Source organism: Polistes dominula, unplaced genomic scaffold, assembly GCF_049000335.1.
Source record: "Polistes dominula isolate Pdom_NZ unplaced genomic scaffold, Pdom_raw_medaka scaffold_35, whole genome shotgun sequence".
NCBI lineage: Eukaryota > Metazoa > Arthropoda > Insecta > Hymenoptera > Vespidae > Polistes > Polistes dominula.
In genome coordinates, this window is record NW_028300968.1 from 170870 (window position 1) to 197478 (window position 26609).

General features: G+C 34.2%; 1 protein-coding gene across 2 annotated transcripts in view; it reads left to right on the forward strand.

Annotated features, from left to right (window-relative positions):
- Window positions 1–26609, forward strand: part of LOC107072421 (uncharacterized) — a 163221-nt gene that overhangs the window by 128464 nt on the left and 8148 nt on the right. For both annotated transcript variants that reach the window (XM_089173332.1, XM_015332346.2), the window contains 5 exons: window positions 15657–15785; window positions 15867–15982; window positions 16242–16491; window positions 18882–19013; window positions 24219–24337. In XM_089173332.1, the coding sequence (XP_089029458.1) occupies window positions 15657–15785; window positions 15867–15982; window positions 16242–16491; window positions 18882–19013; window positions 24219–24337 (746 nt within the window). The remainder of the gene's footprint in view (window positions 1–15656; window positions 15786–15866; window positions 15983–16241; window positions 16492–18881; window positions 19014–24218; window positions 24338–26609) is intronic.

Sequence of the window (26609 nt, forward strand, 5' to 3'; positions counted from 1 at the left end):
TAACGGAATTAAATCATACCATGGCGAATAAGAACGCAATAATTAACTAATAGCAAAAACAAACGAAATGTCGGTTTCCTACTCGTTCAACTTATTATTTTAACTACCCAATAGATTTCAGGCTCGTTAATATTTTATTGAATCGATATAAATGATTTGATTAAAATGAAATGAAAAATAAAAATAAACAATTAGGTCGTCATCGCCGTCTACCGTATTTTCGTATATCAATTTCACTTTATTAATTAAAATTGATCGAATTTATTAATGAAAATCTGAAAAGAATTGATTGTCCTCTCTCTCTCTCTCTCTCTCTCTCTCTCTCTCTCTCTCTCTCTCTCTCTCTCTCTCTCCCTCCCTATTTCTGTTCTATCTTTCTTTAACTTCCATAAAACATCAGAAAGTATAACGAAACGTATCATAACTCTAAAGCTATCATTAAAAAAGAAAGGAGACAAGATTATTCCATGGAGATGCACAATATTATGAGGGGCTTTTACGCTCCACAAGATTTTCTTTCATTTCGTCGCTTCTTCGCTACCGTTGCTACGGTTTAGTGACACACAAAGATACTTTTACATACAAATACCCAAGTATATATTTTTATATATGTATGTACTTATATACGGCTTTTATATCGTAACGAATGTTGTATTTGTACAGAATAGTATAATGCATTATAACGTGTGCGTACACGAATCTATAATTTACGTGCTTAATCGCATACAAGTCTTTATCATGGGAACAAGAAAACCACACGTAATCATCCCTACGTTCGAACATACTTTATTCAGGAGCCGGCCAATCTCGTTTCTGCGAATAATTTCATTTTTTCGAGTCAGTTATGACCGTGCTTTTTGTCCTCGAGCCAAAGAACATTTTATCCCTCAACTCTTTGACCCTTCGACGGTCGACGGTCGACGGTCGACGGTCGACGGTCTAACAAACTAGACCACACCCAGTTTTAATTTGCTAACTGAATACTCTATAATATCATACTCTCGTTTTTTTTTTTGCCTATTTTTCCTCTTTTATATCTAGAAATTCAACAACTCTCTTCACGAATCCAAAAGCTTTTTATTTCCACTAATCAACGCGATCCAAGCCAATTTATCTGCTTTTAAGCATTCGTTCATCCTATGACGATCTCATTCCCGTATAAACATATAACCTTTTTATTCTCAATGTTTTTGAATGTTATTCCATTTTTATAATTACCGTTGATTCGATAAAATAACGTCCTCCGGTATCACACCAGTACCCGTACCGTCCAAATTTTTCTCAATGTTTTTATTGCGAAAATATATAAATCATTCGTTGGTTCGTTCGTTCGTTCGTTCGTTCGTTCGTTCGTTCGTTCGTTCGTTTTATGAGTTTCACGAAATAGCTGTGAATTTCATAAAATAACAATCGACAATAAACATCATACGATCAGTCGTTTTCTGTTATTTTTTCTCTATCTCTCTTGCTTTGTTTGTTCTTCTCTTTCTCCTCGTTTCTCCCTATTTTTGTCCATTCTTTACACGCGTAATATGTACATAGTAATAGAATGTCGGATCCAGGACAATTATACGACGTCTACCACTTGCATCGTATGATCACAGTACCCAGGCAATATGGCTTTTGGACTAACTAGGTGTAGCTTTCCCTGCAGGCAGGCAGCTTTGCTGCGGTCTGTCCTGAACTCGGAGTCTCGTTACAATATTATGCAGAAACCTTCGTGAAACTTCAACGTCGTGTCACCTTTATGGAACACTGGGAATACTTAAAAACTCTATTATAGTTAGCTCAAAATTACACTATTTACACTAAAAAAAAATTATATTAAATATAGATATGTTATTAAGAAATAATAATTATTATTATTATTAGTCTCTCTTGTTTGACAATGAAAGAAATTCAAATATATATATTCGGGATTATCTGTAATTCCTCGTAGTTCAGCAAAATAATAGCAGAGAAATCGGATAGGCTGCGTGGTATGTGTAACGAGGCGAGACGGTAACACGCATACAAAACGCATACAGAACGCATACAGAATGCATACAGAACGCATACGAGTGAATCGAGGAAGGGACAATGATATGCAGTGAAGCGACACTTTCACGGTAGGCAGACTAAAATCGTACCTCCGATAATATCACGTCGAGCGTTCGACGTAGCCTGGCGAACGGCATAATAGGGAACAGCATTATCCAACCTATTTATCCAAGGGTTTATATCTTCTCTTTTATTTATTTTTTTCTCTTTTCTTTTCTTTCTTGCAGGGAAAAGAAAATCATCATTTTTATCGTTAAACTTGAAAAGAATTCATCATAGCGAAATGTCGCATTTCTGGCCAGTAATAATCTTTCCTTTTAAATCGTTTATCGCGGTTTCGTTATCATTTTATTACACGTCATTATCAAACTAAACGAGAATTTTTGTCGAACAAATAGATAAAAAGGTAGGGTGCAATCGTTTGATTCAATTATCTTCGACTTTTCTCTAAAACTTTTCTAAAGGTACTCCACTTTCTTTTTTCTCTCCCTCTATCTATCTATCTATCTATCTAGCTATCTATCTATCTATCTATCTATCTATCTATCTATTTTTTTGCCTTCTTACTACTCTTTACTACTTCGCGCAGGAATGGAAATATCTGTCAAAGCTGTCAGCCGATAATCGAGGTACTTTGCATTTTCCTTCATTTCGAGGAGCATTCAGCTGAATTGGAAGAGCAGAGAGAGAGAGAGAGAGGAAGTGAGAAATCGATAACAATAGGAACGGGGTAGCAAGAGAAGAGTCGAGTGGTAGTTCAGTTATTTAAATCGTTGCGACAGCTGATTGGTCAAAGCAATGTAAATGCTCTTCTCTTCCTTCGAGCTATTATTTTCTTCCTTTTTCAACCTTATCCTTTTCTGTTCCTTCCTAAGGTTCTTACCAGCACCTACCACGACAATTTGGCTAATGCGATCCTCACCTGAGGGTCTGACAGCGATTTCGACGGTAGTTTGAAAAAGGTGTTGAGAAGGACAGAAAATAGAAAGAAAAAGAGATAAAAGGTCCTTCGACGAATCCTTCCAAACCTTAACCCATCCTTCCGTTAAACTATCAGACGTATTGATTTATATCATCTGGTTCCTGTTCTGAAAAAATATCACACCGTGTATATGTATGTATACGTGAAGAAAAGAAGGTAGAAAATAGGGAAAAAGTGTGTTACGTGTGTTGTAAGAAAATTGATAGACGGATTAAGAGTAAATCCACGGGTAAGAATTAATAGGATACATTTTTCCTATTCGTAGAAATTTCGTTATCTTCGTCTTGGAATAGCTAAGATGATAAGATCTTAAGGGATAATTTAACGAAAGAAGAGTGTTAGTATCATTAAGGATTAATCTATCGAGTTGGAAGGATTTTAAATAGAACGATTTTACGAGAAAAAATTTCATCCTTTTCTTTATGGTTTTTTTCTCATTTGCGAGAAATAACATAAGAGAAAGAGAGCGAGCGAGAGAGAGAAAGAGAGAGGAAAAAGAAATGAATATTCAAAGAACATAAAAACGTTGAAAACTAATGAACAATAATGAATTGCGAAAAGGACACATCTATATATGTATATATATATATATATATATTAAACGAGTAATTTATATTATAAGTGGTTTTTATTTTTTTAATCCGTAAGATAATCGTAGCGGTTAAGCCAACAGGAAAAATAATTATACGTTATTACTATTTGAAAATGCAATGCACTCGAACCATGTGGAAAGATTCCAGAGATAAAAGTATTCGTTTAGTATACAGTTTCGTTTCTTTTTTCTTCTTTATATTTCTTCCTCTCCTCCTTTATTTTTTCCTGGTCTGAGTAATCATCCTTTTCTATTCGTTCTAAAAAGATCGTATTAAAAAAAAAAAAAAAGTGAATGGAATCCATCTCTTTGGTAACCATGGGTTTGCCTGGCTTGTAGGCAACAAAATTAATTGAAAATGCTGCCTTGCGGACGTAATTTAATATAAAGGCAAAAAGTGTATAAGAATTGAGAAGAATGCTTCGAAAATAATCTGAAAATTGAGCGTGGCCTTAATAAGAGTCAACGAGGGAGAAAAAAGGAGAGAGAAAAAAAAGAAAAAAAGAGAAAGGGAAAATGAAAGAGATAAAAAGAACGATCCCTTCTTTTTTTTTTTTCTTTTTAGTCAAAGGGAAAAGGACAAAGCGCATACGAATGGTAAGGACAACTATTGGACACTTTGTCTATGGTCGCAAGAAATCGTCCGGTTTTATTAAGACTCCTACGTTGGATGGAGTCTCAATGTCGAAGAAGCGAACAAGTTAGTGGTAGAAAAAAAAAAAAAAGAAAAGAAAAAGAAAAGAAAAAGAAAAAAAGGAGAATAGAAGAAGAAATAGCTTAAGTAACGACGAGAGATAAAGAACGTAATCCTAGGTCTCTCTGGACGGCACGAAATATCAAACTGGCAGCATCTGGGAGATTGCGGCTGATAACTGAATTTCGAAAAGACTACCGGCGTGTGTCTCGGCCTCGAGGAACCTTTTTCTACCTTCTTCCGTCCTCGTTTATCCTATATTCGCGGAACGTTGGAACGCGATCCAACGGGAGAGAAAATAAAAGTAAAAAAATAGTTCACCGGAACTGAGCAATCCTTAAAATTCCTTCTTTCTATTTCTCTTTTACTCCCGCGAGATTCTCTTTAGCATATTTATCTCGTCCTTTCGTCTGCCAGAAAGATTTTCATTTCGTAAAATTATCTCCTTCTTTTCTAACGAACTTATCTTTACCTTTCTTTCTACCCCGTATAAACGACAATTTGTGTCGACCATTCTAATGATTCATCGCCTAACGAAATCCGGATTATCTCTTTCCTAATGATAGATAATTCCAAAGTTTAATTTTCCCTTTTAAACATTTCATCGACTATCGGAATATTGCTTGATTCCATACTATTTTGCTCCTCTCTCTCTCTCTCTCTCTCTCTCTCTCTCTCTCTCTCTCTCTCTCTCTATATATATATATATATATATAATTCTAACTAAACAATTCAATACGAAATTACGGTATATGAATATTTCCGCGAACGAATATTCATATGGGAAAATGAAAGGTAGGACAATGACGAAATAATATTATATCGATACGCGTTAATAAATCGAACAAGCCATAACAATGAAAAGTCAAAACAACCGTTCATAGTTAATTATCCTTTAAAGTCTATAGCAAGCATATTATACCATAGAAAAGAGCGTATAATAGCGTATTCCTATTGAGAATTCAGATTACAAATCTGTTCTAAAGCTAATTATTCTTATTAATACGTATTTATTTCCGAAATAATTAATGAAAATATATATGAAAAACAAATTTGATCTGTACAATGAAATGTTTTAATCGACGCGTTATTTCGCGTGTTTGTCGCGAAAGGTTTATAGACGTCTTCTAGTAAGGAAGAAGGGAGAAGGGAGTTCGAGGAAAGCCATTAATTCGTACGTGTTGGTGTCAGCCAAGAACGGATAAGTGCGCCCAACGGAAGATATATATCTCCATTTAGGCGGAGATGGGACTTACTCGTTAAAACCAGACCTTATACCCGTATGTTGGCTCTCTTAATAAATTCTCTCCTTGAGTTACGCGCTCGTGTTCTAGCTACGAGGAAAAGTCCTATTCCTTGCAGAGCATTCAGCATGTCTACCAGTCTATTCCCAAACTCCTCTCTTTCTGGCTCTTTGCCCCTTTTTCCAAAAGATCCAAAAAGAACAGAATTAGATATTTTATTAGCCAAGGATAATAAGATTAAACGACTTATCTTTCCTTTTATTTCACCCTGAAACGAGAAATCTTATAAAACAAAAAATAAAAAAAGGTAAAATATCAAGGTCAAAACGTTGTACGTACTCGTCCTCGTCCTCGTCCTCGTCCTCGTCCTTGTCGCGTATCGACGTAACGTCCACTTACATTAACCAGAAACCGCGGAATGCGATATAACGTTGGGTCGGAACGTAATCCAACTTAATCCCAATGGTACCCAGAACATTATACCCGGATCAGTTATACCTATCTGTACTAATCGTACTGAGCTATTATATTAGCAGTAGAATAGTTAGACAGTTGTGTTGAAACTTAATTAAGTACTTCTCTGCGGATTAATTTAATTAGTAGATATTGTTATCAATCTTTCCGAATATTTGACGATTTCGTGACTGACACGATTAAACTATGATTCTATTTGAGGCTCCATTGTGCTTAAACAGTCTCTTAATCGTTGCACCGAATACGCTTTGAAGTCTACGAGTATGGAACGGTATGGCAAATATCAAGCGCATTTGATACTCCCAGAGAAACTTGTTTCTGTGAGAGCGTGTAAAGCTAGATTATAGCTTGATGATTTTGGTTAACGTGCATACGTTGATATTCGTGATAATTACAAGATCGTATGAAGTCACAGAAATGAAATAGAATGACTATATGTATAGGATGATGAAGGACTTATACTCGAGTGTCTCTCATAAATGAAATAGTGTCACGTTAGAAAGGAATCGTTAATGTAAATTAAAAGATCTAATGAATGTCCAATAAAATTATTTCAACATTTCGTCTTTCTCGTAAGAACGTATAGAGGAATGAAAATAGTATTTTTTCACATTTATTATGCGACGATAATGAAATATAACATTAAATCGCGCAAATGCATGTTTAACCAACGCGTGCAAAGATCTATGCGATAATCTCGTTGAAAGCTTTGAAGTATTAACCTTAGTGTATAGGGAACACGGTAACTGCCAAGATTTAATAGAGCAACTTTGTGTGCCGTCAATCAGTGGCGTAGATGATACGAGAGAGAGAGAGAGAGAGTAGTTTCAATCCAGCTTTGTTCGAAGATTGAAGAAACTCTCGCGGATAGCAGAAAACAGATGCGTTTAATCGTTAAACCGTTCGACTATGTTTGCCAATTAACTTAGAAAGAAAACACGCAATGAATAACTACGCGTTAATTAAATGAATAAACGTTTAATCGCGCGCAATCAAATTGAATCAAGCCAGAAAATGTAATAATAAACATCGTTAAACTAACTTTTCACTTTTCAAAGATAACCAAAATTATTTGGAGAACACAATTGAAATTCTCGTTTCATTCGAGTTCTATCGATAAGCTTAAGTTATACAATTCTTGAATACTTAGTTGCAAACAAATAATTGTTCGAAACTCTAATTGATTAAATGAATAGAGAACGTCATACTTGTCTAGAAGGAGTAGTATCGTTGCTGCTATCAACATCTGGTAAATCTGATACATTCAACTTAAGTAGTTTCGCTTGATATCTATTTGAATTAGGACGAACACTTACTATCGCATTTCAGTAATAATACAGTGATCAGAGCTCGGACGTTGGAACAATAAAATCTAACGACAATAGAAACGTGTTAGTTAGAAATGTCATTGAATTAAGAGTAGACAGGTTGAATAACGTTAAAACAGAAACTACTGGATTGTTCATGGCAGGTAAGCTTGAGTCGGGTTATCCATTACGATCCCTTACGATCCCTTACGTCTTTTGCCCTCCTTCTATTTCCTTTTCTATCTCCCTTTCTCATTGTCCTAGTGTGTCCATTGCCCCCTTGAAAGCATCACAAGTGCTATTTCTGCAGAGGTTTCGTTCTAGTGGCTGCTCTAGGGTCAAGTATCCATCGCAAATTCTTCCTTCTTTGGATTGGACGAGGTGAAACGAGCACACCTAATGTGCTCTTTCCAAATAAGACTTTCGAACGACGACGTCGTTTATTGTCAAATAATCAATCTTACATTCCTATTTTCTTCCTTTCATTTTACGTCTGTATAGTCTCCAACTTGTAGAATAACCTCTATTCTTACCTTTTATTTACATTTCTACACAACAAATGGAAAAACAAAACATATAATACAGGTATATATGTAATATAAAATATGTTTATCTTTTTCATGTATCTATCTACTCGTATTTTTCTCTTTACTATAGGAAAATAAAATCAAATTCTTTACGTTCGAACCATTGTGGATGATCTAGCAATATATGTAGCTACGATTCGAAATAGACATTCTTTCATTTTCTTACTTCATCTTTGGTATTATATATATATATATATATATATATATATATATATATATATATATATATATATATATATATGTTTCTTTTCTATTCGATGGCACGTTCTTGAAATAGAATTCGAGAAAATCACGAACAGAAAGTAAGATTGTTGTGATAGGTGGAACGACATAGAACGTTCGATATTCTTCTTTTCGATATTTCCTATCCTTGTTAGATGTATCCTATAGTCTAAACTGACTTTTTTCTAAGAGTAAAAAAGAGAAAGACAAATATCGAATTGTTCCGCGACTTATCTTCTCTTCTGTTCTCTTCTCTTCTCTTCTCTTCTCTTTTCTTACCTTTATAAAACTTCTTTTTCTCCTTTATCTCAGCAAGTCGTTCCGTGAACGAAAGAACAGTTCGTTTCTTCTTCTTTGGATGACCGTCGCGTGAAATGGAACATCCAATGGTATAAACCCTAGACGTTGAATTTATTCCTTTCTTTTATTCCGAAGAGAGTACCATACACGTTTCCCTTTTCATTTCCCTCTTTCCTTATTTTATTCCTTCAGGATGCCACAAGATTTACAATTTTCTAAATCATACTAGTCATCTCATACATACTAGAGTAAACAAAAAATACGTATGTATAATATGTACTTTATTTTGTAATATTTAAACAAGTGAATTCAAACTAAATAATAGCTGGAAGAGAGAGAGAGAGAGAGAGAGAGAGAGAGAGAGGGAGAAAGAGAAAAAGAAAAAGAGTGGAAAAAGAAGAAAAGGAGGAAAGTCGTTCGAGAAGAACCTGATCGTAAAGTTGGAAAACAGCTCGATCAAGGGCTACCTTTTAGATTGTAAAAATACGTAAGGGAGACACAGTAAAAGTTTATAACGCTTTCACACACAAACACACACGAGTGATCTATTTTCTACCAGTAGGAAAATAAATATATAAATAATGATAATATTTTTTGTGCAATATCAATCGATCACATTGTTTAGCATTATAATTGTATATCTCTGGTTTTGTTAGATAAAAGTAAAATGACAAGTATAAAAGAAAAAAAAAAGATAAGTAAGTCGATCTTCAAAAAGGATTATTCGAAGAATTAAGGAAAGGTTTTCGAAAGAGAGAACTTTCTCGAGAACTTTAATTCGAGCTTGAAGAAGTTTATAGGACGAACTCGGCGCACTATCTTGACGCCGATTATTTTTCCCGGTGAGTTTTAAACGCGGCATTTCTCGTCGCACACGACGCTTGGCTTAACCTCCAACAACTGGCCGAACTACCAAGTTCCTAGGGTGGTTCCTAAGGGGGTTCCTCTGTACTGAAATCTTTTCGAGAATCTAGATGAGAGTTTGGTTTTCTTCTCAATGTTAAAAGCTCTCTCTTTCTTTCTTTCTTTCTTTCATTCATTTTCTTTCATTTTCTTTACCTCCATTACCACTTTTTTATCCTCCTTTCTTACCAAAACTTATCCATGCGTCTTTATCAAGAACATGAACAATTTTCTTCTAAAACGGAAACTATTTCAATGAAAAATACATCACAAATTTTTCATAAATCATTATTTCATGTGCTATCATTTCATTCTTGACACATAATATTTATTAATATTTACAAAGTAAATTTTACAAAAACAATCCATTATGCAGTTTGTAAGTAAAGTTTTAACACAATAAATGCACAAACTTTTGATTCAATCGACAAAACTTGTTTCTAAAAACAGAAAAAAAAAAGAAATCGTTATCATCAAAGGATAACGATAAGAATCTCTGTCGTAATCGTATAATAAAATTTGAAAATCGAACAAAACAGCCTGAAGCTTGGAGTTTCGAGTTTCTGATCCGATCATCGAATCGTTCGATTTAATTACTAGCGTGTGAACGCACTAGTCCAGACAAGGACGGACATTTTACTTCGTTTAAATTTCGATCGAAGTTCGTGCGACTCATCCCAAAGCGCGTCCTGTCGCTTGTTTCACGATAGAACTGTCAAACAAGGGCTTCAGCAGAGAGAAAGGGTCTTTTCCTTTCTTCCATTTCTCTCTTCCTCTCTTTTTCTTCCTATTTTCTCCTTCTGCTCTTCCTTGTCCTTCCTCTTTTTCTTCTTGTCTTCTTCTCACGTGAATAGGAAAATAAGTTTTCCTTGAGATCCAACGAGTTAAAAGTTTCCAACGGATATCGTCGTAAGAAAGCTCGATATAATAAAGTTCGTTAAAGTCTAGATATAAGATACAGGACGAGTTTGATCCTATTTTCGATATCGACATTTTCATCCTGTTCCAGTATCCGTGTATCGTTTCGATATTTTTTTTTCTTTTTTTTTTATCTGCTACAATTAAATCTTATAATATATATATAAAAGAGAGCATGTCAATTTTAATAAAAGGCTTGTTTTTTTTTTTTTATAGAGAAACGCAACTTGGTCTTTATTTTTAAAGCCAATATATCAAAGATCCAAAACCAATTAGAAACTCATTATGTATATATATTTTGCGCAATTCTTATTTTATAATGAAGTAAAATTTGAATAAGACGATGATAAGCCAACGATGAAGTAGACAAAACCTGACAATAAGCTTACGAGTTATTATTTGAAAAGATAAAGGGAAAAGAGATAGACGAGTTCATTTTAATTTCTCTACTATGAAAACTTGCTCTTCATAGAGCTTTTCCTCGACGGATGCTTTTAATAAACGTAACTGTGTGTAAAGCTGTAAGATAAGGCATACTTCAAACTGCACGGCAGCTCCTTTGCTCAACATTTCAACTTCCTGTTCTTACCAACACCGGAAAGTTCATCTCGGGAAGCACACCTAATGATCTCCAAAGTAATACTATTACGTGGTACGATTTCTACCTGGCTAATCGTGTCTCTACTAAAATAATCTAACACTGAAACTTTCTAAAGAAAATATCATCTCTTTTTGCTATTACCTTTTGCTATTTCTCTCTTCCTTTCTTTCTCTTCCTTTCTTTCTCTTTCTTCCTTCATCGAAACTATTTGAACGTTTAACTGAAACAATTTAAATTATTTGAATGCCTTTCAATCGCAAAACAGGAGTACCTAGTATATTTATTGCTAAATAATTTATTATCCTTTTATCGTAAAAAGGATACAAAGAATAATACGAAGAAAAGAGGAAATAATGATTGTTCGTTCGAAATGATGAAATTCGCTAGTGTTTTTCAAGTTAATTAATTAAACAAAACAACGGCTAAAAATATGATCCACGTTGTTTTTCTTCGTTTAATATTACGATGATCGTGGAAACAAACCGAATTTGATTTTTAAAATCTCTTCTTTTATATTTTTTTCCTTTTCATTTCTCTTTATTTCTTTTTTTTTGCGTTTATCAGCCTTAATTAATAAGCACGAAGCGGTAAATAATACGATCCCGGCTTATAGAATTAAACGCAATATCAAAAAGCACGCTTTACAGTAAATACAAAAATGAATAATTATATTATTTGAAATTTACAAAATTCGTAGAGAAAAACGGAATGATAGAAATGTGATTACTCGTTTAACTATGTTAAACATCATGCGCTATCTTTAATTCCATATTTCCCGTTATTTGTTCTTGTCTTTTTCTCTAACGTTGTTAAATACTTTTGTAAAACATGCATCTCTCTCTTTCTCTACTGATTAATTAAAATATAACAAACACGCGATACAGATAAAAATTACAATTTTTTTTGTCCGCCTTAATTTGATTAATTCATTTCGTTTTCGCGTTGTGTTTTCGCGTTGTGTTTTCGCGAAAGATACATATTTCGTGGCCTTATACGTTCACCTTCGGCTTCATCCTTCGAATAGTATACTTAGGATCGATCCACTGTAAGAGATTTTTCAAGAATAATAGATTCCTCGCGTGATCGTGCTGACAATGAATTGAAAATATAAAAGCAATAAAGTAGCGAGAGGAAGTAGCGAGAGGAAGTAGCGAGAGGAGGAAGTAGGAGCTCGTAGAGTACGGCTTGGTTTTATAGGTGAATCGAGACGACGGATTATCGCTTCTACGAAAGAGAACATATTTTACGCGATCTACGTTGGTAAAGCTTTTCACAAAGTAGTTCATCCGAGAAGTAGTAGAAAAGGGATGAAAAATGTTATTTAAAATACTCGTATATATTTTTCTCGTACTAACGTTACACACTACTACTTTCAATCGATTGGTATAAACGGTATAATATTTTACAATTAATGGCTCTTTCAACTAAGTTGTTTGACGAAATGAAAAATAATATAGCCTGTTGACCCGATGATAAAATCCACGATGATCCATCATAAAGTGCTCGTAAAATTATGAACGGTATTAAAAGGCAAGAGATAATAATAATGGTAGGGAAAATGTTCAACTTTCTTACGTGATGATCTCTCTCGAGCTTTCTCGAGAGATTGTAAATGCACCTTCTAATTTCGTCGGTTCAAGAGAACACAAGCAGATAACGGCACATCTATGCTACATTAATCGCAGTAAATAGGATCGCGCGGTACATTAATATCTCTCTATGCATACAGTTGTGCATTAGTAACACGCAGTTACATACGATAACTGCTGCTAGCGCGTTGCCGATTATGCGTGCTATAAGCATGCCACTCGCCAATGTGCTAAATCGCTAATCCACCACCGTCCTTATTATTATCATCTATGGGATTATTATTGTAATCGTTGTAGAACATCGAATCTTGAAAAAAAAACCTTCCAATATATTTTTGTAGTTTCATCTTTCAAATGAATCATTATTTATTGTCGTATTGTATACATACTCGTACGTATTCCACTCGAAGAATAAAAAGAAAACGTAGAAGATAGTCTTTCAAAAGCTTCACTTTCTTATAAAGAGATTTATTAAAATTCGCGAAGAGGTGACGAACGAGGTAACTCAAAGAGAAAAAAACTTCAAACTTGATTTTATAAAACACTTTCTTCTCATTTTCAGTAGTAACCCCTTCGGAATCTTTTACAGCACGCTCGTTTAAACAGTTAACGAAAGAAAAATAAAGAACTTGAAAGGACCAAGAGCTTTTTTTTTACTCTCTTTTCCTACCTTTCTCTCTCTCTCACTCTCTTTCTATTTAACATTTGTAGTTTTTTCCTTGAACTAGTGCAGCAACCAACTTTCCCGCAACGTAATTTCAAACGGATTACCTTACACATCCGTCTACTGGTATGGTCGATTCCAACTGCTCTAGATTTTCAGTACATTAAGTTCTTAAGCAAAGAAATTGCGGCCGAGAAACAAGGTCACTCACGAGGAGTGAATAAAACAAAGAATACGAAAGTGCAAAAGATGAAATTGCTCAGATTCGGCTAAAGTCCTCTTTACTTTACTTTTCTTCTTTTTCTTTTTCTTTTTTTACGCTAAACGAGGAAACTCGTACAGTCGACATTTTCTTCCTTTTTATTTTCTACCTCTTTTTCACATGCGTCAACCTTTTAAAACTGCGTATAAAAGTAGGAGAAAGAAGGTGCCAGGTAGATGCCAGGTAGGTGCCAGAAAGGTAACGCCCGTCGTCAAATTCAAAGACCTGTTTCTTCTACATTCCTCTACACACCTACCTACAACGCTTTCCTTTCAGGTAATAGAATCATTCGAAAACCTTTCCTCGCTCTCTTTTTCTCTCTCTCTCTCTCTCTCTCTCTCTCTCTCCCCCTCTCTCTTATCCCTTTTCTCTTTAAAGTGACGTTCTTGTCTCTCACGAGTCGAGTTGAAAACCTAATTGCTTTAGAATTTACATAGAGAATGGCAGCGAAGCTACTCGATTTGCCCTTGCATTTCTGACGGTACTGTTGAACGCGATAAAACTCAAAGGAAACATTAAAGCTAATATACTTCGACACGCGACCACAGTACTCCTCGTATAATCCCTTGAAAAAAGGATTTCAATTAAAATATATTTAATATAACATTGTTTAAACATTTAATTCATATTTCTTCTGCTCGCTAAATCTGTAATTGTCAGAATTGAAGAAAAAGAAAAAGAGAGAGAGAGAGAGAGAAAATTATAATATATAATATAATGACGCAACCCTGACGCAACCCTGACGCATCCCGGATACGTTCATTTATAATGTTGATTTATCATGACCTGCTGTTTCACTTGCAACACGAATATTTGCAACGTAACGATGTACTTGCTAAATAGATATAAAAATTTTAAAACGTTATATTATACGCACATTCGCAGTCTACTATCTTTTCATTTTTCCACTTTTCCTCTTAAGGTACTAGAAAAGATCCTAGGAAATGGAGCCAGAAGAATCCGATTTTCTGTTGTTAAAGTCAGTCAGGCAGAAAATGACGTGAAACTATTTCCGCGGTCACAGCTTGTAGTAGTTCTCTCTCTCTCTCTCTTTTTAAAAATATATATAGAAAGGAAAAATATCTGCAGTAGTCTTGACTTTTAAAAATGTTTCGTGAAAAGAACAAGTAAAGATATAGAAAAGGGAAGAAAGTAAATTTCTTACGTTCATCTCATATTTCATGCACTTCGATTGAGAATCGAAACGAACAAATCCTACTTCAGAAGATTTACCTTGGAAAATGACGAAGGCTCCTTGATGCTTTATACTAATATAAGTTAAGTCGAAAGGAAAGTACGAGAGTTGTCTTTTATCATTAAGCTATTTGAAAATGTAACTGCAATTATGGTACGGTAAAACCGTTGTTAAGCTTGCTACGAACGATCAAAAATAACTTAAAGCTTTTGTCCAATCTTACTCAATAATTTTACAGATTTTTCGTTTCAACTTTGTTTAGTATAGAATAAAATGTTTGAGATTATATGTATACCATATGCATAGGATCTCCTTTTAGAAGATCATTTCGTTCGTGTAAAAAGAAAATATTCAACATTTATGAAAAGTTTCGTAGTTTAACCGTGGTCACGTAATGGAAACACGATAAAGTCGAATTGAGTTTGTTTTAGAGAGAGAGAGAAGATTATAAAGCTATTTGAATTTTCATGCAAGATTGCCATGTAGCAATTTATTAGTCGGTAATAATATTTACCACCGTAGAAAGTTTGATAATGTTTCATCGATAGAATAACAGAATATCGATGGTATCGTATAGGTTCGATACGTAGTAAGGTATATAACAAAAACATTCTCATCTTTGAAGAAGATTTGCATAAACTAAGGAAAGAAATCCTTGTTTTAACGTTCAACGTGATCACGATGGAAAATAGAAATGGCAATTAGGGAATAATTGACGACGAAGTTTTCTCGTAAAATATAAATCAAGCTAACGCGAGCCTGGTGGTAATTTGGTAAAGCCTTCATGAACTGACTATAATATTGGATATTTTGTTTAATGGCAAAACTTTGATCAGCGAGTGAATCCCTTACATCCTTGTGAACTTCTCTCTCTCTCTCTCTCTCTCTTTCTCTCTCTTGATAAATCGGTACACGAGTAGCAAAGCTTCGATAGTCTCTTCTTCGTATGGCCCCTAAGGGGGTGTAAGACCGTGAATGGGGATGAAAAGAGGTTTTGCCGGAGATGAGACGGTTCTTAAAGCAGCTCGAAAAGCTTTGGAGAGAAAGCACCTGAAATATTTCTTCTCTCGTTCGTTTTACAGTCATTGTACGAGCGACTACATCGCCGTTTATTCGGGCCCAACGACCTCGAGTCCTCTCTTAAAAATGCTCTGCGGCAAAGAGAAATCATCCTTGATGTATAACGGCCAGGAGGTTCTTGTCGAATTTAGGTAGACAAAATTATATTACATTAATACTAACTTTTTCATGATGATGATGATGATGATGATAATTAATGTACCATACTTCAGAGCTGGCCCAGAGGTATCTCCATTCGATTACAATGGCTTCGTAGCGACGATAAACTTTATCGAAATTACGACGGAAATACCTACAACGATTACTACAGAATCGACCAATAAAACTTGTAAGTACCCACTTTAGTCGGTATGCAATTTTTCTCATTTTTCCAATATCAAATTTATTTCCTCTTAGATTGATGCAATAACCCATGTGGAACGTAACGTATGATACGTATACAATATATATATATAAATATATATATTAATAAATCGAACTTTTATCTGTTTATTTGTATATTGTGTATATAGCAACATATTTGCTTTGCTATCAATAGTTTATTTCTAACTGTACGTTATATTTTATTATATTTGTCTCGTTCACAGCGGATATCGTCAAACAAGCTACAATTTATACCGGTCACAACGCACGTTATAACAATCGAGACACTGACGAGCATCGCAAGGATCAAGGATCCTCCACGGGATATAGTTGTGACCTCGAAGTTAATGGCGACAAAATTCGTTCGGGTCATCACGACACCAGAGGCAAACACAAGTCAACGACCTGTCGTCTTATTCTTCGTGGTGGCACTTATCATACCGGACACGTATCTTTGACCAGTTATAATCTCAGGTAATATTTTAATTCTTTTTATTTATTTAACCAGTTAACGAATGGTGTTTCACTAATATACTCGTGATTGGTCGATGTATGCGATGCACACTTTCAAAACGGAGCGCCACAGTTAACTTTTTAACACGGTTAAAAAGAAGGAAATTAACACAAATTTGTTTAAACAATAATCAATATTTTATACTAACATTTGACAACTTTTAATTCAAATAAGTACGGAGTATAAAGAAAAGAAAACAAAAATCCATTCAACGAATTGTATTTTGTTAGTTTTAAATTGATGGTTCTGAAATTTTCTAAAATTCAAAGTACTCCTCCCCATAAATCGACATACTATTATACTTGCCTGCATTTTAATAGCTTCAACAGACTCGCTTCTACCGACGATTATATTCGTTTGTTCGTGAGAAACTATCTCGCTGTATACATAATTTCAGTAGATATATGTCACTGTTATTACTATTCTCCCTACTTACCGCTGTTGTCGTTGCTACCGTATCTATTATCCCAAGTCTATTCAGCTGACTTGTAACACGCGTTTAAAATCAAATTCTTGAAAATACGACTTTACTCTTGTTCCTATTATCCCCACCCACCACCACCGTCTTACGACTCGCATGGTTTCTCATGAAATAGAAAATAAATCTTGTTGCTTTTTACAAGGGGAAAAGTTCTATTATGTTTACCGGCAGTTCTATTCAAAATACATTATTACAACTTCTATGACACATATCGACGCTTAAAACAAAATTACGTTTGTATTGTTAGTACACTTGTTGTTTCTTACGGAAATTTAGAAATCCAAAAACATTAGACATCCATCCACTATATGTCGTCATCTCTGTTATCTGTATTTTGAAATTGAATCCAACGTAAACCCTTCAATGTCTCAATTCACGTCACTGTCAATATAAACGGCTCATATATACATAAAACGTCTTTCGATATTATCTATATTATACAACAGTTGCATTACGTGGAATTTACTAATTGACATTAATACAAATTTCCAAAGTAGCTTTATATACATGCTACATATATAAGTACCTACTTATATACACTCGAAAATATAATAACTTTATTTAATTAATCAACTGAGAAATGTCGAGGAACGCCGTAGAAATCTTTCGCACGATTATACAATAGAGTTAATTAGCTCCATTGCTGGAAACACGACGATGTGAATTTCATTATACGGAAATAGTATTATATCATGGAATCGTGTCGTGCATGTGTATGGGTACCTACCTGTATATAAACCTTGTCAGAGGTATTATATGCATATACTGGAGATTTTCAATTATCGTGTACAATAAGTACAACATGGAAAACGAGTACGTACTTAACATTTGCATCTTCGAGGTACATTTGCGTTTAAAAAGAAACAAAAAGGAAACATAGAGAGAGAGAGAGAGAGAGAGAGAGAGAGAGATAGTACAGGTTATAAGAATGGATTTGAAAAGGAAACTCTTCCCTGACCTCGAGCATACCTATGTACATTGGTTGCAAGAAAAACGAATAAACGAAGGAAAATTACGAGAAGGAGATCACTTGTGAAGATTTCGAAGTACAAGGTAGCTAGTAGTGAGCTTTATTTGAAACCAGTATAAATTTAAAATAAAATATTATAAATGTATGCATTAGTGAACCGCGAGAAAGTACTAGTTCGGAATAGTATAGGGAATATTCTTATATATGTACATATATCTATCTATCTATCTATCTCTGGTCTACAATTTACAACAATCCTAACTTCGACTACGTCGTTTCCTTCAGGAAATCGAAATTCCGTTACTTTCTTTTTATCTTTATCTTATTCTCTTCTATCTAAGATCTTCGCCGTTAGAAGTTTTACGATCACTATTACTATTAGATTTATATACGTGCAAAAGAAACTATTCTCAAAAGTATATTCTTATTTTTGAAAGAATAAAATAATGTCAGAGTTACGTCAAAATTATACCCGATGTATACGTTTATACGATCTTAAAACAATCTTCAATTTCCGCGTTTTCTCAACTACCTGATTATAATACTGGGAAGGAGGTAATATCGAAGGAAACGCGAGGTTCCATCACTGTTAAGTATTCCGTTATCCTGTTATCCTAGTAATGTAAACGATCGGCTTGGTGTTTGGTTTCTGTTAGGAGTTTAGTTGTTGCTCCTTCGAGTCTTCCTTACTACCACGATTCTATTAACTAGCATATCTTTCGATATTCCTTGAAATATAACCAGGGGAGAACCAAGTTTCCCCAAAATAAATACGCGAACAAGGGATTTTATGATGGCAACTGTGGCGTTTTTTCTACGTAAAATAATATTTCTAAAATAAAATAACTCCAATTATTATTATTATTATTATTGATATTATTATTATTGCAATTTTTCAGTGCACAATCCTGTCAATCGATGATCGAGATATTCGATGGTTTACCGGAAGGTGGAACGACAAACACTGTGAAATCCCTCGTACGAATTTGCAGTCCGGCACAGAGGCTACCACGAGAGTTTGCACGAGACGAGTAAGTAAACAGATAAAAGAGAAAAAAGACAAGAAAAAAGAAAAATAGTATAAAGAAAATATTTGCCCACTTACTTACTTATACGTCATCGATCTTACATACATAAAACGATCTTTTTTTCTTCCTTACAACCATGTGAATGGAAAGTCAATGACGGAAAGAAACTCTTTTTCAGAAAATCTATAGATATATATATATATATATGTTGATTCACGATGGAGAGTTTTCTCTTTTTTAGTCTCATCTCATAGTCTCGTACTTTCATTCATCTACGTTCAAACGAATGCATTCCTTCGCTTGAAATGGAGACAAGATCGACGGAGTGCGTTCTTTTCTCCTTTTTCTCTCTCTCTCTCTCTCTCTCTCTTTCTCTCTATGTTCTTTTTTCTGCTAACATATACTTACGTAGGGAAGGTGTAGGTGCATATATAAGGAGAAAAAAAAACTTGTGAAACAGTCGGCAACACATATACCTATATCCGTCATTCGTACTCCTACTTGCACTAGAGAATGAGATGGCACACGACACGCGGAACGATACCTCGTGCTCATCTTGCCGGAAGTCAAAGCATGAAAGATGACTGGGGAGGGCTCGTTGTACTCCAGGGTACTTGTATTTAGCTACAGAATATATTCAAATAGGGAGAGAATATACACAGGGTGTTCTAAAAAAAAAACCATTCAGTATTTATATGATACTATGATGCTCCGGCCACGAGTTGCTGTGGCTTTGTTATAAAATGTTGTTGAATTATTATAATACTAAACTATTTAGTAAATTACAACAACACACAAAATAATATCACAATTACAATGAATCTTTATATATAAAGATATAAGATACATTATACTGATTGTGAAAGGAAAGAGAAAGAGGTACAAATGTGTCATTGTACATTTCCACGAATCGATAAGTGTATGTACGTTTATTCTTTTCTTTTGATATCCAGAGAAATGATGAAATTTGTATGTCATTTTATTTGTTGCAATAGCATGTTAATAAAAAATCAAATCACACACGGAAATTGGATGTGCCCGTAAAATATGACAAATCCTTCGTACGCGCAAAGGAATGTGCGATATAGGATATGTTATAGAGAAATGAAGCAAACTATATGGATGCCACGAACTGTACCGATTGGAACAAATAATTCAAGCATTCACCGATGAAAGAGAGGAATAATTTAAGCGTTCCTTCTCTTTCTCTACTTTTATTTTCATTTCAAACAAACGCATGACTTCGAAAGGTGTATATCGATACCGTTGAGAAAATTATTTGTTTTCTGTAGTCTACCAAACACAACCTACTCTACATATATCTAACTATAACATTTTATTATTCTACCAATTAAAAGACACTTCAATGTATGTACGATCGTATTGTTTATAATTAACGAGCATAAAATCTTCGGTAAATAATAGTCGATAATTAGTTTCGTAATTGGCTGATTAATCTTCCTCTTTTTTACCATGTTTTAATTGCACTTTTTGTTAAATATAATTCAGTGATTATTAAATTATAATTAATACTATAATTAAAATAATAATAAAAGTTCCTTTTTATACTTTAACAAATCAGTATAGTTATTTCATAAGTTAACGGATTTGACAAAATAACGCTAACGTGTTTCTATATAATGCTGAAGTACATAGGAATGATTGTCATCCCATAGGAATTACATAGGAACTAAACGCCGGTCAAAAAGGCCAAGGGATTTCGACGTGACGGCTCAAACGATTTTCCAGCTGTGCATTTCTCTTTATGTTTCTACTCAGGAACGTCCTGATTTTCCGACCGAAGTAACACTTATGTCAAAATTCACCACACCTGTGCTGCACGTATTTTACCATAATATTATAATATCTATACTACATGCGCATCGTAAAAATGTATATATCTGTATATAAATGAGTCATTTAAAATATGAAATATTTAAATGGAAGAGAAATATATACACGATGGATTATATAAAGACGTAACAATTAATAATAAAGTCATACGACTATAATTTCGTGAGAGATCCCATTGAAAAGATAAATTATGAATGATGAATGATATTTAACATGAAAACATAAGTCTGATTAAAAATGCAAAGCCATCTCATCAAGCAGTAATGTTTACACGTCAGAAAACACGTTAGAAAGAAGGTAATTTATAAGATAGCTGAGGATTCTTCTCTCTTTACTCTCGAATATAAAATGTTCAAGAGATGGTTTACCTTTTTTCGCTGGGATAATTCAGTTTTATTCTTTTTTTAATTACTTAGTTATCATTTTTATCCAAACTATGTTGTCATACTCGTTTCTTGAAGCACACACACACACACACACACACACACACACACACACACACACACACATACACACAGGTACAAGTATTATCATCGACCGACGACGTAACAAGCAGTTTTTAATCTATTTTAATTTCTTAACGTTTTCAGACATGCTGCTACAATTTATGACTGTTAGGCGACGGCATGGTAGGCGAATAGGACATACCGTTGTAGTACGCACGTACGTGCTTATGGGACTGCCACGTGTTTTATGCCGGCTAATCTCGTAAAAATTCATGTAAAATAAAGCTCGTGCTTCATCCCACACGCTCCGGCCGCAAGCACGTTTCCCATTCCGCGATGAGATCACGAGGATCTTTCTCCTGCTAGATACAAGCTTTCATGATGCGTTTAAAACGACGTTAACCTCAACAGACTTTCAATCTGTTCTTGGTCGGGCCCCACTTTCAAAGAGAACGACGAACGAGATATATTATAGGAAGGATCAATATCCTTCCTATTGAATTTTCTCCCATCAGTTTAATAATAATAATAATAACATTCCTTTTTCGTCAGGTGTTAAAAAACCTTTTTAAGGATTTGCAAAATAAAAGGGTCAAATAGCAAAGGCAAGAAAGATCGATTTCGCGAAAGGACCCTTTCCTAAATCAACAACAACAATCGTATCGGAATCGAATGGGTTTCTAAGTCCTTCCCCGTTGTCGTACGTCCATTCATAAAAGTTTCTTTAACGTTCGATAAACTCATAGAAATTTGCTAGCCCAAAACACGCTCGATCGGTATTCCCAAGAGCCACCATAGAAAATACGAGCTGTCGATTTTGTGCCAAGAAAACCACAGTCCTCCATGTTTACGATGCAAACCTGTAGCCTGTCGAGAATCGTTTCACTCTTGCAAACATACCTTTACCTACTTCAGATATCTCGGTACAACGTGTAGAATGTACTTACCAACATACATAGGTACATATGTACGCTTTCACGTTTACAGAATGGCTGACCTTACCATTACGTTCATTACTACTTCAAGTTTCCAAGTAGTTCAACCAATCACGTTTGTACACATTTAAGATCTTTTGAAATCATGTTATTATAGCCTAGTTATTAAATGAAATTTATTCGATTAAATAATCAAACGGTCGTGAAAAATAAATTGTCATTTTTGTTTCTTTTTTTTCTGTTTTTTCTGTTTTTTTTCTTTTTTTTTTTTGAGGAAAATAAATCCCTTTGAAAAAGTAGACCGCGTAACCGTTCTTCAAAAATTGCAACCATTATTCGAGTTAGACGTGGAGCCTTAGGAAAAAATCTGAATTTCAGGCCTTTCCAAGGTTTGGTTTGTAAGGGAAAAGTACACAGTGATATGTATGCCAGGTCGACATACATGAAATCCAAGGATGAAGAGTTGGCCGTTAGCCAAGTGGGTCGACCGATCTTTCGGTCCGAAAAGCCGCGTCTCAAAATATCATTACGACGTTTTTCCACTCTTCAAAGGTAGAAATATATATCGTTAGGGTGGCCTGCTGTCAAAATGATCAACGATTGAATTTGATACGATGCAGCAAAGATTCTAGTTAAATCGATGTCTTTCGTTTCAAATCGTAGTATGGTAGTACAGTAGTTACAAAAATCTCTCAAACATTTTCAGCCATACATGTTATAATCTTTCTAAGAAGAAATTCATTTAACAGAACAATAGAATGATCCTAAAGAGAAAGCCTATTAGCAAATGAAATAAGCAGAATAAGAGAAACTAAATTATCATGGTCGTGTAAATCCTAATAGATGATTCGAGTAAGGGATAAGGTTATCGCGCGTTGCCCTTCCTACCTCTCTAAACGTCCATTTGCAACTTTGTCCGAGCAAAATGGAGAGTTGAACGATGTGCAAAATTTATCGAGCACAAAATGTGCTGCTTTGTGACAGTACATGGTCGAACTTTCGTACCCCTCTCCTCTCTCCTACTCTCCTACTCTTCTTGTGTTTCGTTATGCGCACCCACACTCTTTGGTATAAAGGCAAAGCTGCATAATTTACAACGAACTTCCTACGGGCATCTGGTAAACGTGAGGAAGGGAAAGGGAAACTATATGCGTGTTCTATCGTTCGTGAAACTACCAACACTATGACGACGATCCTTTTCGATACGTCTATGTAACCTTGTCTTTAAGAACAAATCAAACCGATCATTATTCATAATAAGATACCAACTTCTTCCTCCAATGTTGTCTTCATTATCCACTTTCAACATTTCCCTTTATTCTCTATTACAATTGAACAGGAAAATTAGGTCGTAATTCTATCGTATATTTAGCCATTAATGTTACCTATAATATTAGAAGACATTCAATGAGGAATCAGGTTTATACGTACAAAATATTGTACATTTCCCCAAACGATTTACATTTATTCTCAACATTTTCAAATTCAATATCTTTTTCAACGTAGCATTTTTTCAAACTCTTGTTATTAAATTCCATTGAATATTATATGCTATACTTTATATTAAATTTTATTTTTTACAAATGTATAATGCATCAGATACAATATCGTACGATTTATTTTTATTCGTTTTTCATTATATCGACAATAAATGGTAATATCAATCTGAGCTTTCACGTTGAATATCACAAGAGAAAGAGCGAGAGAGAGAGAGAGAGAGAGAGAGAGAAAAAAGATAAGAAGAGAGATTTTCAATTATGTACATTTAGTGAATAAATTAACATGACTAAAATGAAAAAAAAAAAAAAGGAAAGAAAAAGATCTAGATATAATTCACTTTTCTTGTCCTCTATTACTCTTGCATTTTTTCTTCTTCCTAGCGAAGAATATTATCGGACATTCTATCCACGAATGTCCAATGATATTACCGATACTTAAAGTTTTAAAGAGAGTTCTTTTCTTCACGTTCGTAGGTACGTCGAGCCAAAACGATATTCATCCAACGGTAGAGATATGACGGTGGTGTTAAGAAGAGCTTCAAACACCACTACTGACGAGGAATACATGGACGTGTCCTATTATTTTCACAATGGTAAGTTTTTAAAATGTGAACAAAACTAATTGACAAGTTTTTCTTTTCTTTCTCTGTTAAACTCTTTAGCAACCCGAATACGTGAATTTGACTCTAATCAAGCAACGTTCTAGTAAAATATTACGATTAAATTACTTCATTAAATTTATGAGTTCTTGCATAAAAATAAAAATAAAAATAAAAATAAAAATAAAAATAAAAATAAAAATAAAAATATATAGAGCTTATAAGAGGCAAATAAATGTTTCTCATTTTTCGAGCAAATAATTTATCAAACATATTTCAATGATCGTTAAATTCGCTCTATCGCTTTATTAACATTCATACGATGATAGCTTTTAGATGAGCGTACGTGCATTAGCCTACATGTATGTATATATACTGACACAATATATTTAACTTCATCATCCGAGTTATGCCGATAAGAGTTGTTATATTTTTGGATGGAAAGAAAATAATCATGTTTAAACCGTATAAATTGATAGAATCGACTAGTTGTTTCTATTTCGTTAGATTTAGCATTAACCGATGTGCTGTTAAATGAACAAAATTTCGACTACCGTAACGAATTTAAATCGTTTATGCTTGTGGATGGAAGGAGAGGTAGAAAGAGAAAATTTCTCAATACAGAATACAATAATACTGCTTATCGATTGTTCAAAATCCACCACGGAGAGGTAATATTTTAATAAATACGCTCAAAACAGAGAGGAAATTGTTGGAATAAATAGAAGACATTGGTATTGTTGAAAATTATAATTCGTGATAATCAAACCCCTTGAAATCGTTAACCGAATTTCATTGTCTGTGTTTTAATCGATTATCAAGATAGTAAATTTAGTCGACTTTGGCATTTCCGATTTTACCTATCTAATTGTGTTACCCTCTCTTTCTCTCTCTCTATCTATCTATCTATCTCTCTATTTCTCTATCTCTTTCTATTTCAATAATATTGTACAAAGTTTCGTCGTAATTTAGGCGAAAAAGGAAAAGCAATCATAGGGAAAAATAGTTCGTGTACGATGGATAGAGTAAAACAAAACGAATGACAATAGATGGAAGTCACACCGGCGACAAACCACCAGGATCGTCGATTTGACGCTGATTGACGAATGTTCTCGTCGCTTGTCGACGTTATTACGTTTACATGCGATACATGCATCCAAATACCCTCTCCCTCTCCCTCTCCCTCTTCTTGTCTCTCTTTCTATTTCTGGGAGGATCAATAAGACCAGTTTTGTCGGCTGGATCGGATTCGAAAATAGAATGAACCCCAACGTTCCACCGTGAACCCCACGATTCTTAAATTAGAAACTAAACGAGCTATTAATATATTAAATCCCCATTCGAAAATCAAATTTCATTGATTTTTATTATTATTATTATTATTATTACTATTACTATTATTATATTTACGATAAATATTTGTTGAGTGAAAAAATATAACAAAAATAGCTAAAAGAGATAAACGGCAAGTTTTGTTATTTATTATCAAAAAGATTTTAATGACAAAATCAGATCATCTACCCATTATCCTCGATAATTTACTGTCTATATTTCCATCTCTATTATTGAGTTTTCTATCCACGTGAAAGAGAGAGAGAGAGAACTTTAATGTACTTTAATCGAAACTACCAACCTCGCGTAATCTCATTGATGGCAGACTTTCTCGTCAAATTACCGATTTTATCTATCACTCAACCTTTTACCCTTATTCATTCGATTCCACGTCGTCCCGTTTAAATATCTTCCATGAATCAAATACAAAGATCGGCCAACACCCTATCTTCTTTTTCTTCTTTTTTTTTTTTTTTCATCTCATTTTAAGCCTAAGCTCTCTCGTAAGAGTATATGTGTGTGTTAGTGAAAGAAGAAGGAACCTCTTTGTAAAAATGTGATCCTATACCTTCGATAACGATTCCTACATCGAAGAAAACGAGTAACTTCGTTCTTGACCCCGATACATACACCCTGCAAACGAGCTCCCGGTTATTTTCTTTAATTGCAAGGCGAATGCGCCAAATAAAAATTTCATTTAAATGCTCGCTCCATGAATGAAAGGAGAGACTTTTATTTTTATACAAAAGAAAATTTTCTACCGACTTTGTCGCGAGGACAAAATTACAACAACGTTAGAAAATATTTCTTTCTTTCTTTTTTTTATAATATAATATAATATAATATGTCACTTTTGTATGAAAGTTTCGTATGAAAAATTCGCGTCGCAGATTTTTAATGAAAGAAAAAAGAAGAAAATTAAAAAAGAAATATA